This window comes from Haliaeetus albicilla, chromosome 7 (assembly GCF_947461875.1).
Source record: "Haliaeetus albicilla chromosome 7, bHalAlb1.1, whole genome shotgun sequence".
NCBI lineage: Eukaryota > Metazoa > Chordata > Aves > Accipitriformes > Accipitridae > Haliaeetus > Haliaeetus albicilla.
Window position 1 is genome coordinate 36,967,814 of NC_091489.1, and position 14,616 is coordinate 36,982,429.

Genomic DNA, 14,616 nt, shown 5'->3' on the forward strand with positions numbered 1-14,616 from the left:
AGGGCGCTCTTTAAAGGGTGCGGGGGTGCGCAGTGCAAGGGGTGTGCGTGTGCACGGGGCAGTGTGCGTGCAAGGGGCAGCGTGTGCGCAAGGGGCTGCGTGCAGGAGCGTGTAGTGCGTGTGCGTGCATGGAGCAGCGTGTGCGCAAGGGGCTGCGTGCAAGAGTGTGTAATGCGCGTGTGTGCAAGGGGCTGTGTGCGCAAGGGGCTGCGTGCAGGCGTGTGTAATGCGTCTGTGTGCAAGGGGCAGCGCGTGTGCAAGGGGCTGCGTGCAGGCGTGCGTAGCGCGCGTGTGTCCGCGGGGCGAGCGCGTGTGCCCGGGGGCCGCGCGCCGGCGCGCCTAACGCGCCCAACGCGCCCAACGCGCCCGCGCAGCGCAAGCCCGCGGGCGTAAGGGGGGGGGGGGCGCGTGCAAGGGGCGCGCAAAGGTGCGTGTGCACCGAGCACGCGTGCGTGCGTACGTACTACGGGGTGTGTGTGGGGGGGGGTGGTGGAGGGAGGGGGCGGTGCGCACGTGACACGCGCGCGCTGTGTGGACGGGGTGCGAGTGCACGGTGTCGGGGGGACGGGAGGACACGGGCAGCGCGCGCTCCGCCAGCGCAGGTGCGGTGCGCGGGGAGCGGCGCGGGACCGGCGAGCGGAGAAGGGCAGCGGCGGTGAGGGCGGGTACCCCGCCCTCACCGCCGCTGCCCTCCTCCGCTCGCCGGTCCCGCGCCGGGGCGCGGCGGCGCTGTAAACACGGGGCGGGGTTGGAGGCGGTACAGGAGCCCGGGGCAGGCGCAGGGGTAGGGGCAGGGCCCGGGCCGCCTCACACACCGCCGCCAGCCACCGCGGCCCGGGCGCCTCGCTGCCGCCGCTAACCGGCGGGGAGCACCGTGAGAGGGGGTCGGGAGGGAGAGGGAGGGAGGGGGAGGAGGAGGAGGAGGAGGAGGGAGGGGTGCGGGTGAGGCGAGGCGAGGCGAGGCGGGGGGGGGAGCGGAGGGGCGGCGCGGCGCGGAGCTGCCGCCTCAGCACTTTCGGTAGAACAATGGGGCCGGGCGGGGGGGCGGGAGGGGCCGGGACGGGGCAGGCGGCGGCGGCGGCGGCGGCGGCTCCGCTCCTCCTCGCCTCCCGCCGCTGCGCCGCTCCTCGCCTCACGCCGCCCCGCTCCGCCCGCAGGCAGCCCCGATGGCCAAGCAACCCCCCGAGGTGAAAGCGCAACGCGACGGCGAAGGCGGGCGGCTACCGCCGGCGGAGGGGCCGGGCCCGGCCGCGCAGCTGCGCCCCGGAGCTCCCGCGGCTCTGCCCGGCTCCGCCGCCACGGCGGGGCCTCCGCCGAGGGGCCCGCCCGCCAGCCCCGGTCCCTTCGCTACCCGCTCTCCCCTCTTCATCTTCGTGCGGAGGTCGCCGCTGCTGTCGCGTTCCTCCAGCGGGTACTTCTCCTTCGACGCCGAGCGCAGCCCCGCGCCCCTCAGCTGCGACAAGGCCACGCAGACCCCCAGCCCGCCCTGCCAGGCCCTCAGCCACTGCCTCAGCGCCATGGGTAAGATTTTTTTTTTTGGTGTTTGGGGTTTTTTTTGGGAGTGGGGGTGGGAGTGCTGCGCCCATCAGCGTGCCCAAAACCAGCCCACTGGACTCCCATCGCCATCCTCTTCATCCCCTGCCTGGCAGCACCGCTCCTCACCATCTTTTGGGTTTTTTTCCATCAAAAGATGTGAAACGCAGCTTTTCTGTAGCCGCGCAACACACCTGCAGCGACACCTCCCGCATCCCACCTGTCTGGTGTTGCGGGATGATGCTGGCTGCCATCAAGCACCGTGCCGGAGCGGTACCCTGGGCCAAACGCCCACCGAACCTGTGGGACGGTGGCAAAAGGCAGCGCGGGGGCCAGGGCAAGCTGTGGGGCACGCCGGGGGGCTGGCAGCGGGTGACCCAGCCAATTCGGGGCTGGCGGCTGGCTGGACACTTGCCCAGGCAGCCAGGGGTGTGGGACTTTTGCAAGCTGGCTGGGCCCACCGAGCAAAAGTGGTGCCGGGGAACACCCACTCATCCAGCACTTTTTAAAAAAAATTATTATTATTTTTATTCTTTTCCGGGATGGGTTAGTCCCTGCCTGGGGAGGAGGGGACAGAGTTGTTTAATTCAGCTTCCTAGCCAGGGCTTGCTTGCTTGCACAGCTTTACGCACTGCTTTTTGCCAGGGTTTGTGCACTGCTGCAAGGTGGGTGACTCCTCGCTCGGTTTTTTGCTCCTGTTTCTTCACAAGCCACGTGGTGTCATAGGCACTAGGGTCGTACAACTCCCGCTTGTTTTGGTGAAACCCAAAATTGATGCTTGAAAGCAGCGTGGTGGCGGGCGGGCGTGTGTTTACATGTGGCTTACCAGGTAAGGCTGGGTTGAAGCCTCTAGTGGGGAAAACACGCCTGCCGGAGCTCCTCGAGCCATCCAGTGATGCCTTTCCCCTCTCGTGATTAATTCCTCTTAATTGGAGGAAACCTTTTAACTTCCACCGGGCGAAACCAGGGGAAGGTAGAAGTGAGGCAGGTATTGCATCGGTAGCGCTCCTCGGGGGATAACAAACACCAACTCCAAGCTTTATATGATCAAAACATGTTCTTTTTTTGTTGTTTTTTTTTCTCCCTGGTTAATGGCTGTGGTTACAGCTGCAGAGGGCTTACTGTAATATGCCCTTAGGAAAGATTTTCTGACATTATTGCAGTAATTACAGCTTAATGCAAGTTTCACAACTTCACGTAGCGCAAACACACGTGGCACAGCCAGGCAAGGGTGCTGGAGTTCCTCAGCAGGGAGAGCCGCAGCCAACGTTTTAGCAGCGAGTAACACTTTTCTGTTTGTTTTGGGTTTTTTGTTTGGTGCTCCAGGAAGAAATTGAAGTTTTCCCTGATTTTTCTGAGCTCCTGCTTTTTGATTGCTGTAGGAAAGCTGTTGAAATGCTGGTTTTAGTGGAGCTTTTCTTCTGTTATTGTTGCTACGGGCATCATCCTAAACAGCTATAAGCAAATGGAAAATACTCGAGCTATTTAAATGGGACCCTTGGCTACTCTCAAAACACAATTAAGCTGGGAGTGTGGATCTGCGGAGCTGTTTTATCCCTGGTCAGGGACTGCAACTCCCAGGCTGTGACTTACTGTGCAGCTTGTCCGGAGAAAGGGCTGTGGGTTTGCCCTGCACACCTCTTCCTCGGTCCCCTTGCCTTGGCGGTGTCCCGCTGGATGCATGCCATTAAGTTTTCCGCGCGGAAATGGGTCAGTCCCTCTGCAAGGAAGCAAAGGGTATGATTTTTTTGTTGTGTTTTCATGCACTGATTTTTATCTGTTGTAAGGCACTGGCTGCGGGCTGAGAGATGGAGAGCTTCTCTAGGAAGCATAAGCAAGTGGCCTTTAATAATAATGATAATAATAAACAGGCATTTCCTGTAAGCAGGAGCAGTTTGTGTGCAAGAGGTGCTCTCAGCCTCTCCCGTGGGCAGCAGTGGACTGTTTCCAAGGCTAGTCGAGCAAAGCAAGCTCATGCTCTGCCCTGAAGCTGCCTCTTGTAAATCTCGTAAAACCTTCCCCAAAGTTTTCAGTGCTGACGGCCCAAATAGTAATTAAGCACTGAAAATGTGCCTGCCAGACAAAAAAGGTGGAGGCAGCCCTGGGGAATTACGGGATGCCTTCAGTTGTGTTCGGGTGTGTGAGTGAGCGCTAATTGCTGGAGAAAAGAGTTGTTCTGGCATGGGAGGTGGCAGGCAGCGATGCTTTGGGCTGTCTCGCTTCTCTGACAGTGCAAGGGGGTACAGCCAGCCGCCTCCAAAGCCATTTTTGGGGGAAATGAGACAAAAGCAGCGAGGGGATATTCTCGGATGGGAGGTGGGAAGGGTTGCAGTGCCGGCTGCGCGTTATCTAGGAAGATGCTTTTGGGGCTGAGTAGGAAAGGAGCAGGGATGAGTTTATTTGTCTGTGCTGGGGAAGGTACAAGGAAAAAAATGAACCTACTTTTGCAGAAGAGTATGGTAGGGGTGGTGGTTACCCTGCCGGGAGCGCTCACCATAAAGTCACCCAAGACAAGAAACCCACCCTTTGGTGGGGTTGTGTGACTCTTAGACCGATATTTCAAGTCTTTGGCTCTTAGCAGGAGCTGATAATTTTCTTTCGCCGGGCTTTGTGTTCAAAGAGCAGCTCTGTCTAAAGGCACGGGAGTGCACACAGGTTTTGGGGATGTATTTGGAGCAGGCGCCTGCAAGCACTCCTTAAGTGGGTTTTCCCAGTGTGTTTTCCTGGGCTGCGGAAGAGCGGAGAGAAGCAGCGTGCATTCTCCTTGCCTGCTAAGGAGGTCCTCTGGGTGTAATAGGTGAATTTAAGTGGGAGGGGAAGCCTTGAGCTGAGAAGCTGGCGATGTTGTTCCTGTTGCTCTCGTTTCGGGAGCTGCTCCTGTTTTTCCCTGAGCTCCGCACATGGTTCATGTGAAGCTGTTCTCCGAGGAGGTTTTCTCCAGGGAGGTTTGGATGACCAGGACCAGGAGGTGGAGGTGCAGTTTGGGGTTGGTTGTTTTTTTCCTTCTAAGCAGGGACCACAGCATCACTGCACCAGTCCCCAGCCGGAGCATCCCGTGGGCTAGAGTGAGATGCAGACATCTCGGGGGTGCTGGTGGCCTCTTGGTTTGTCCCCATCCCCACGGCAGCCGTCTTGCCGTCGGTGGCGGGCAGCGGCTTGCGGTATGACTGGGGGCCCCCTGAAAGCACCTCTGACAGGTTTTGGGACCAGTTATGACTGGACCCTTTTGACGCCACTGTTCGGCAGCACCACAGAAAGTCCTTTCTGAAAACCTCAGCCCGATTTCGCTCTCAGCCACCAACCCCAGCCTTCATCTCTGGAACGGATGAGCTCTTGGGTGTGATGCTGGGGCAGGGGGAAAGGATGGAGAGGGAGCAGTACCTCTCCCCCACGCAGTTTTTTCTGCATCCCCAGGTCTCCTCACATCTTTTTTTCCTATCTCCATACCCCCCACCCCCTTTTTTTTTTTTTCTAGCTTAGCTCTTGCCGGGAAAGGCAGCCCGGGGCTGGCTCTGGTGCCAGTGGTGGGATTTCAGATGGTTGCCCCGCCCTGGCCGAAATCCTGTTTGCGTTCCCGGAGCGCCGGGGTGGAGTATCGCGAGGGCTGCGCCGTGTTTCATTCACCAGCGAGGAAAATAAATACGCCGGGGCCGTCCCTGGGCAGGCGGCGGGTACTACTCCTGCGCTACTACAGCGTGAAAACAAAACAGATCCTTGAGCCAAGCAGTGCTCGTTTGGCTCGGAAATACATTTTCCAGTCAGGTTGGAGCCAGGCTTTTATTTAAATTTAAAAAAAAAATAAATTTTTTTTTTACTGCCCCACTAATCCTTTGAATATTTTGAGATTGGAAGCTATTTCTATTCCCTTGTGATTCCTTCTAAGCTGTCGTGCCAAAACGCTCTGTTTTGTTTTGTGCAGTGGTTTTTTTTTGGGGGGGTTGTGTGAAGTTGTTTTATTTTTTTTGTTTAGTTTGTGTGTTTTTTGTGGTTTTTTTTTTCCTTAAGGCTGTGATTCTTGCTTGGATCCTGCACTTGGGTTTGCGGGAGGGGGAAGAGGCAGCACAGGTACCATATGAGGTCCTGCCTGGATCACACAGGCTGCTCCCTTCTCCCCTGGCTTTTGGGGGGATTGCACGGTGGCTTTATCACATGTCTAATAACTTCTTAAAATGCAGACTGAGTTAGTTATGTATAGTACAGTATAATTGATACATTAGCTCTTTTTTTCTCATATAAGCCAGCGCTGTTTTCTTGCGTTGAGTTTATTTTCTGCTAAAGTGCAGGAAGATGCTGTTGAGAGGCGAGCCGTCCCGGTTCCCTCCTGCGGATGGAAAGTCCTTCAGTTTGCTGGAAGCAGGGTTTCTCGGCGTACAAATCCAGTTGTGGCTTTCTTCTCAGTATGACAAAACCGTTCGCTTTCCTTTTTCTTGTTGGGCACTTCAGAAAGGTTTGGGGAGGAAATGTGAGAATGTGATTAAACTATCCAGACAGAGGTTTTTTAAGGTTAGGGAAGGAGCTGCTGCTGTGCCTGCAAGAAAAGAAGGTTATTTAGAGAGAGGGAAAGAGAAGGTTTTGCTAGGGAAAGAAATTGGTGAGTGGCATCTCAGCTTTCCTCCCTATTTAATAGGGGACCAAAGCTTGGATACACCAGAGGAGATGCTCTTAAGGGAAGCCTATAATAAAAAACCCAAATGAATAAAAGCCTAATTAATAATAATAATATAAAAATAATAAGGAATAAAAGCCTGTCCTGCAATGCACTTCTTATGCAACGAGTCCCATTTGTGCTGCATACCATGTGCAGGCCCCAGCAGCCTGGCACCTGTACAACTTGTACGAACTGCATTTAAAAAAAATTTTAAGAGAGTAATAATTAAAAAAAAAAGTAGTAGTCTATCGACTCTTGCCAAGTTTAATAGAGTATTTATTTTTCTGCTGTTCATCTATTTTAAATGCTCTGGTTTTGTTCCGTGCAGCTTCCCGGTGGCAGTCTCACTCGCTAGCAGAAGATGTACAGCCCGAAATCTGGATTGCACAGGAGCTGCGGCGCATTGGAGATGAGTTCAATGCCTCCTATTGTCCAAGAAGGGTAACTTTCATCTTTTCACTTTCCATTTCTTTGCGCACTGTCTCTAAAAGGGAAAAGCTTAATCATCTCTGGAAACTAGTTCTGTGGTGAATGTTTCATTCACTCAAATGTAGAAAAGGATGCGCGGGTGGTTGTGTTCGCCTGGACACAGGGGTGTGCTGCCTGCGCCGGCGAGTCATCTGCTGCTGCAGCATCATTAAATCAATTAAAAATAACCTTTAAATTGAGACTTGAGGCTTTCAGGTACGAAGTTCGCAGTATCTTTCGTAGCCCCCAGGGCCAATAAAGTGTATTGCTGGACTGGGACTGGACCTGACAATAATGAGGAAGAAACTTCTAAAAGTTAAGAGGCAGGGAAAGTTTGGGTGTCTTGGGGTATTTTTGGGGTGGCGTTGGGAAGAGCTGTTCTGGAAGCAGTACCTGGCAGCAGTCAGGTGCTGGCACTGGTGTTTTTAGGGAAGTGTGCAGGGAGTGAATGCAGCAGCTTTTTGTGCTCCCAGATCCCTGCTGCTGAGGATCACGTGCATGGAAGTGTAGTTGGAAATAAGAAACAGGGATGGACTTGGTCTGATAACTTACTTTTCTTACAAAGAATCTGTCAGAGCTGTTTTGAAACGTGAATTTATAAGACTGTAAACTCTCTCACCTTTGAGTGTTGCAACAAAAATAGGTGGCATTAATAAGAAAAAAAAAAAAAACCCAAACCAAACGAACCCAGAGAGATGAAGTAACAGTAGTTTTCCAAAGAGCATCGTTAGCCAGTAACTTGCCTGCCAGACATTACTGACGGCTGCATGTTCGTGCATGTGGTTTCTGGTCTATCAACTCACCCTTGTGCTCGTCTGTGGGAAGAGGAGTCAGAAGCATGTTAGGTAGCAGTGTTGGTGATGAAATGCTGACTGCCTGGATCTTTATCCGTCCTCCCTGGCTCATGAGTCACTCCTGCAGTGGGTTTCCTTGCCATTCACAGGGTCCGTATGGTGATGCCTGTGGGCAGGGGCTCTCCCTCAAAATGGGTGCCAGGCTGCTGTGGTCCAGCTCCTTCTGCATGGCCTCTCTGCATCGCCTCACTGGAGACCTCTCCATCGGCTCCTTTTTCTTTGTAAACGCTCTGGCTTTCCTGACCCGCAACAAACAGGCGATAAGCTGTGTTTTATCCCAAATCTGGAACACTCGTCTTGCGACCTCCCCCATCGAGGCTGATCGCTCGTGATGTGATATACCCTCTTTTTTTGTTTAAAGGATGCCTTTTCAATGAGAGGTAGGGACCAAGCTGATCCTACAGGTGTTCAGAAAGCTGAAGGCACCTGGTGGCAGCAAGCTGATCTAGAAGGGCTGGCAGAAATGCAGAGTGCCATGCCGTCCCTTCTCCCATCTCTTCACTGGCTCCTGGAGCAGTGCCTTAAATTTGGAGTGCAGGCAAGGCCTTTGAGCACCTTCTGTGAACAGGTTTGTGATGAGCAGGAATGTCCTTCCTGCATTATCTCATGGGGACCCGCTCCCTTGGTGCTGTCCTGTGTGGAGCCTTGCACACTGGAAATCTGCACTGTGTACACCACACCGCTGCGTACAAAACTGTGAGCTGTGCTGTGTGGTGTATAAGAGGGTGTGAATTTAAGGGGGGGCTGAGGGGGCGTGGGAAAGGGTTTTCCCCACAGGTCCAAGAGGGTGGGGGTGAAGCCAGCAGCAGGATGGCATGAAGGTACCTGGTCACAGAGCATCACACAGGTTTGCATGAGGCGGTTCCCAGCGCTGCGGCCGAGTTTCCAACTTGCTGCCCCAGGGAGAGAACTGAAACACAGAGGACCACGTCCTGCTTGCTAGATGACATGAGCAGAGGCTGTCATGCATGACCCTAAAAACACTTTGTACCTGGCTTAATTAGCATCTGACGAATTCTTGCTCGTTGCACTCAGAAACGAGGAGGTTTCAGAGCATTTAAGCAGTTGCTGTAGAATTATTGTCCTCAACGTGCTTGGTTGTTGCTTCGTGGAAAGGTGTCTTTTCCATCTGCAAGCAGCCTGGATGCTCTGGAGAAAGGGTGGTCGCTGCAGAGCTGGAGCCCTTGGGCAGGAGGGTTGGTTAGGACACCTTACCAGCGTGCCTGGCTCTGCTGCTTGCTGGGGTTTGCCCTTTAAGTGTGAGGTTAGAAATGGGGAACTAAGAGCCCTGCCAAAACGGCACTTGCTGGGCAGGTCGGAGCTGTTGGACAGGTCGGGGCCACGGGTTCCCCATCACGTTCCCCATCGGTGTGCCCTTTGCGTGTGCTCTGTACGTCACCCCCCTCTGCGGACAGTCTCTTGGGCAAGACAATGGGGAATCGGACAACTCGCCATCCAGCCCCTCTTTGCCCTGACAAAGCTTGCAGGTCCAGCGAGCAGAGATGGCCACAGGACCCTCCAGCCATGGAGACTAGCTCCATGCTGAGGCTTTTGCCGGCAGAGGGTGCATCGCTTGGCTGCCGTCGCATGCCCCAAGCTTTGCTGCCCACACCCGAACTGCCTGCAGAGGTGGAAAATGTCTCGTTTCAACTAATTTTTTTTTATACCACTTTATTAAAGAAAACCCAATTTTGGCATTTCTCTTGCGTCCTTCTCTAAGCCTGTTGTGGTTTTTTTTGTTTGTTTTTTCCTTGCTCTCTGCCGTGTTGGCAGTCAGGCAGTGCGGTGGGCTTAGCATCGTGCTGGTGGGGGGACAGTTCCCGGGTGGGTAAATCCCACTCATGCGGGGACCTGATGCCATGGGGTGCAGGGATGCCCCAGGGTACCTGTCCGGAGGATGCTTGAGCATCATCTCTCCATGGTGACAGCTCCTGGCTATAGGACTGCCTGTGTTACACCCCCGTAGCGGGGAGGGCAGTTTGCATATCGGTGTAAACGGTGTAATTTCTCTCTCTGGGGCATGCACAGGCATGATTTTACTGCACTAAAAATAGCCCGAATCAGATTGCTTTGGGACAGTAGGGGGGGGGGGGAACCTCTGGGCTGCTCTTTCACCTTAGGAAAAAGGCTTGAAAATAAATACTCCTTTGGTGGTTGTTCCTTTTTCTTTTCATTGTACACTGTTGTGATTCCGTGCTCCAGGGAGGAGTGTTTTGTTGCCGTGTCTGGCTCACCGTGTTTTGTGAATGACGTGGTGGTTACGCCTGGAGCGCTCCGAACTAAAATTCATGCGGCAGCGCCACAGGCGGGGACCTGCCTGTGCGGAGACTGATGCTGCTCTCCTCGCTGAGGGATTTTTATTTTTAATTTTTTTCCTCTCAGCCTTCCCACACTGTGGTTTTTAAAACCCTTTGACTGTGCTAGGGCTAACTGCTCCTTTGCCGCGTTTCAAACCCCCTGGCGGCATTGCATGCCTCCTGTGCCCACGTGTAGGACTCGCACGTGACATGCCTGTTCAGTGGCACCATGGTGGCTGCCTTCAAGGCAAGCATGGCTGGGAGTGGGCAGCTTCAACCCTTTGAGTATTATAAAGCTTTTTATTGAAGGAAAACATGAAAGGTCATAGAGTTTATTTTCAGTCTTTGTAAAATGCTTGATTTCGCACCTCTGAAATATGTGTGGCACCGCACAAGGTGTTCGTAGCACAGGGGCTTCATGCTGGAAATTAGTCACAGTCTTTTTTGTTTTTTCTTTTCTTTTTTTTTTTTTCTCTTTTGTTTTAGGGTTTCTTGGATAACCAGGCAGGAAACCCCCAGATCATCATTTTGCGCCTCCTGCGTTACATCATCCGCCTCATCTGGAGGATGCAGTGAGTGCCGGGCACATTCTGAGGCATGGGGACTCATTTACTCGTTGGGAAAGCCCAGGGAGGATGGACAGACGGATGGATGTGGGGCTCCCCACGCCGCCCGGCTCCCACCTAGCCTCTCCCCCAGGACGCACGGTGGGGGGCCGTCAGATGAGAGTGGACATCCCACGCTGATCTGCTAGGACTCTCCGATGCAGGATTTTGTCCGAGAGTCGTGTTTACTGCGTTTCTCTCAACTCGCTTTTTTTTTTTTGTTTTGTTATTTTTTCCAAATGAGTCTCAGAGAAAATATTCAACGGCAATGGAATAATTTTTTTGTCATCGTTTCTGGAAACCTGTCGGCCTGTCTGGGATAAACCCTGCAGCGGGGAAAAGGAAAGCCTGAGCCAGCTGATGGGCAGAGCCGCCTTAGTTTGCCTTGCAGACCTTATCGCAGAGACTCGCAGAGCCCTCACCTCTCCCTTTGCCTCCTGGGCCTTTGCCCACAAAAAGGGATGGTGATGATGGAAGAAGGGCAGAGGGATTTAAATCAGCACTTCTTTTACCTGTAAATACCTAATGCTACCCCAAATCCACCTTCATTTGCATCATGCAAATAGCCTATTTCCTGCTGACTGATTTTTTTTTAATTTTTTTTTTTTTTTTACACTCTGAATTTCAAGACTTAGCTGTCAGACTCCCAGGGTCCAAAATACCACAACCAACCAACCAAACAAAAAAAACAATCCACCAGGTTGCCTTTTTTTAGAAATTCTTTATATAAAAACTTGTGAAAACGCTTATGTATTGTATAATATAATATATAATGTTGGTGACTGAGTAATTCAGCAATAAAACGTTTTCGGAGGCAGGTAGAAACAGTTCCCAGCACACCGCAGCTTTGCACTCAGAGGCGACAGCTCCTGCTGCGTAACTTCAGGAACTGTTTTAACTCCTGACTTGTACCTTGCTTTTGAATGCAGGAGGATTTTTTTAAGGCGCTGGATTTTTTTTCTCCTGGGATCCTCTCTGTGTTTGGACAGGACAGCCTGGAGCAGGGGGATGAGCAGGATGGGACTGGCGGCCTGAAGATCCCAGATACTAGTGCGCAGGGATGCAGCTGGAAGAGGCGCCGAAGGATGCCGACCTGGTACAGATCCACCCGGGGACTTGCCGTGTGGGGTCCGCTCCCCACTGACTGCCACGTCTCCTCCCAGACTGCCCTCCTTGCCCCAGGAAGACCTGACCAGGCCCTTGATGCCATCCCAGGGCGTCTCCCCTTCCACCTGGAGACCCTGCCACCTTCCTGGAGGAGCCCTGAGAGCTTGTCAGAAGAAGCAGGTCTGTTGCCTCGGACCCCTCGTGGTCTCCGGTTCATCATCTTGTGGGCAGGCGGTTGCTGCATGGCGGGTGCTTTTGGAGGGGTGGCTGCTCCGGCCACCCCCATATCTATGCACAAATGTACCCCTCTCTGCCTCTGGAGCTGTCCCTTTCCTCTGGCTGGTGCAGGTGGTCCTCAAACCCACTTCCAAATGCTGTGGTTTTATTTCTGGTTTCACCAGCACCATAGGGAAAAAAAAAAAGGAAAAAAAAAAGAAAAAAATTAAATAACCAAACCCAAGCCCACAATAGCGTTTTTTCCTGCAATGCGCATGCAGGGAGAAGCTGTTGAGTGCCATGTGTGATTATTAGTGTTTTTAATGATGGACAAACTGTACAATCTGACCTCTATGCACTGGCTGCCTGTGCCTGTCGGGTAGGTGAGGAGCCGTGGTCTTGGTGCGGGGCTGCGTGCCTCCCATTGCACTCCTCTGGAGGATTATGGAGCGATTTTTAATTTTTATTTTAAATTTTATTATCTTTTTTTGGACCTGCAAGGTGAGCATCGGTTGCAGGAGCAGGGGATGTTTTGGAAAGGGTATTTTGGAGATGGTGCAGGGAGAACCTTTGCACTGGTGGAGAGTGAGCGGTTAAAACATCTGGTAAGCTTGGCCAGGGCAGGTTCCTGCTCCTTGTCCCCTTGGTTTTGGCTCACCATAGGTGTGCTGCCCCAGCCGTGCTCAAGCCATTCCTTTTTTTCCTGTAGTATTTATATAGAAAACCCCAGCAGGGAGGCTGCTGCCACAGGTTTCCCATGGGAACCTATGTGGAATTGCATGGCTGTTGATAAAATTAAAAGAAAAAAAAAAAATTGGCAGCAGAGGGGGAAACCAAACGAGCTTTTTTTCCTAGCTGAGTTTCATCCATTGTCAGTGGATGAAATGGTGCTTTCGGGTCTCGCAGCCTTACAGCATCCTGGCACCGCGCCGCCCAGAATGTGTCCCTTGGAGTACACCAAAGAAACGCCAAGCACTTTACCCCATCCTCCCTGCTGGGCCGCCCCAGCCAACAACGGAGACAAAAATTGTATTAATTTTAAGGGAAAAAAATCAAGGTATTGGCACTGCCTGCCCGGGACTTCTCCACAGGAGGTGTTCCTGGCCAAAAGGTAGGCATAGGAAAATTAGCCCCCAAACCCCAGGTTTCACCCCTGTAGAGTTGTGAGGTTTAAGGAAAAAAAAAAAAAAAAGCCCTGAAAGTCCCCTAAGAGAAGAATGGTGTTTTAAAATTGTGATTAAGCTCATTTTAGCCACATTGGCTGACTGCTCCGGGTCATTTTAAGCATAACCTGTGGTCTCTGTTCTGCCAAAAGGATGTGATGAAGAGTTTTCCTTGGTTGCTGGGAAACCAGATGTATTCCCGAGCGATCTCACACGATGCGTTAATGCTTCTCCTCTTTTCCGTAACTGTAAATACCTGAATATTTATTAGAGTAGGGCACCATATTATTTTCATCATCTGAGCCAAATATCTGTGTGCAATGTATTTCCTTTCCTTTCTCTCATGTAAGTTTTGTACAGCTTATAAATAAGGAAAAAAAAATTACTTTTTATCCCTAAACTTTTTTAGAGTTAAACTTGATAAATACTGTAGATTCTTTTTTTTTTCCCCAGTGTAATTAATGCACTCTACTGTTCCATAATGCTGTAACTTGTAGAAATGTTGTATATTTATTTTCTGCTTATTTAAGTTCCTGTAAAGTTTTTGTTTCCCCCTTCTCTCCTCCCTGCCCCTGCAATAAGGATCACCTTCCAAAGCACTGTCTTCTGGCAGTGCAACCGATGTGGTTTGGATAATGAGATTTATTATTATTTTTTTCTCAAAGTGCCTAAGTCCCACTTTCCAGTAGTGATTTAGGCACACCCAAGACTTCAGCATTAGTGAAATTCAGTGGGAATTTGGCTTCTACATCCCTGTGATTTTTGCCATTCTCCTTTCAAAGCCACATTTTCTTCTATCTCAGCCACTTTCCCTGGACCAGCTTTAACATCAGGTACCGCCCCAGCGCACACGGATGTGCTGATGAATCACTAACTCGTTTCACAGGACCCAGCGTATGTAGCATTTTTACTGCAATTTCCCTGGCTTACTTGTGTTTTGCACTGATGAATTTTAGACAGGGTAATTGCCACTTTACTTGTGCAATACTGCTGTAAATAATTGCAGATCTTTTTTTTTTTTTTAAGATGCAATCTTTTATGTTCTTAATATGAGTTTTATATGAATAAAAACTTCCAACTATTTATCATGAGTGCTGTTTTCTTTGGGGGCTTGAGGATCACCTGAGGAAGGGCTGCTTTATCACCAGTTCTCCCTGTTTATTACCCGTTCTCCCCCAGATCCAGGATGCGGGTGCCTACCTGGTGTTTTCCTCTGCTCTGAGGTGCTCCGAAGCTCCTGGGACACTAAAATGCATCTGTTAAATGAAGCTGGTTTGTAAGATGTTGCCTTGAGTGTTCCCAAACCCCAGAGTGGCACCACTGCTGCCCCTGCTGGGAGTGCTTGGGGTTTTTGTTGGGTTTTTTGTTGGGTTGTTTTTTTTTTTTCCTTTTCCCCACATTTATGGGGCTCTGCAGACATGGGCTGCATCAATGGGCTCAAACCCGACTGCTGGGCACCTTCCTGTGCCCTCACAGCATGCCCTGTCCCCAGTCGGTTTTCACAGGTATTGAAGAAGTTTGGGGAAGCATGGGGCTTTATTATTTGTGTACTATTTTATTATATTTTACTTTTTAAAAAATTATTTTATGTTCTTTTTATTTTATTATTTTTGTTATATTATTTTTTTACTTTATATTATTATTTTAAAGTTGAATCAAAATCTGCTCGTGAAAATTACCATCCAACCTTCCTTCTGCCTCAGCCCTCCATCCCGTGTCTGCACC

At 51.5% G+C, this 14,616-nt stretch overlaps 1 protein-coding gene across 2 annotated transcripts; it reads left to right on the top strand.

Annotated features, from left to right (window-relative positions):
• Positions 1-768: 768 nt before the first annotated feature.
• Positions 769-13,974, top strand: BCL2L11 (BCL2 like 11). 2 transcript variants are annotated; one of them, XM_069787744.1, is made up of 4 exons: positions 769-874; positions 1,158-1,521; positions 6,510-6,622; positions 10,287-13,974. In XM_069787744.1, the coding sequence occupies exons 2-4, from the start codon at positions 1,167-1,169 to the stop codon at positions 10,374-10,376; spliced, it is 558 nt and encodes a 185-aa protein (XP_069643845.1). In that variant the 5' UTR covers positions 769-874; positions 1,158-1,166; the 3' UTR covers positions 10,377-13,974. The 2 variants fall into 2 exon arrangements, with proteins under 2 accessions (XP_069643845.1, XP_069643846.1); XM_069787745.1 differs by lacking the exon at positions 769-874 and having other exon boundaries at positions 1,047-1,521.
• The last annotated feature ends 642 nt before the right edge of the window (positions 13,975-14,616 follow it).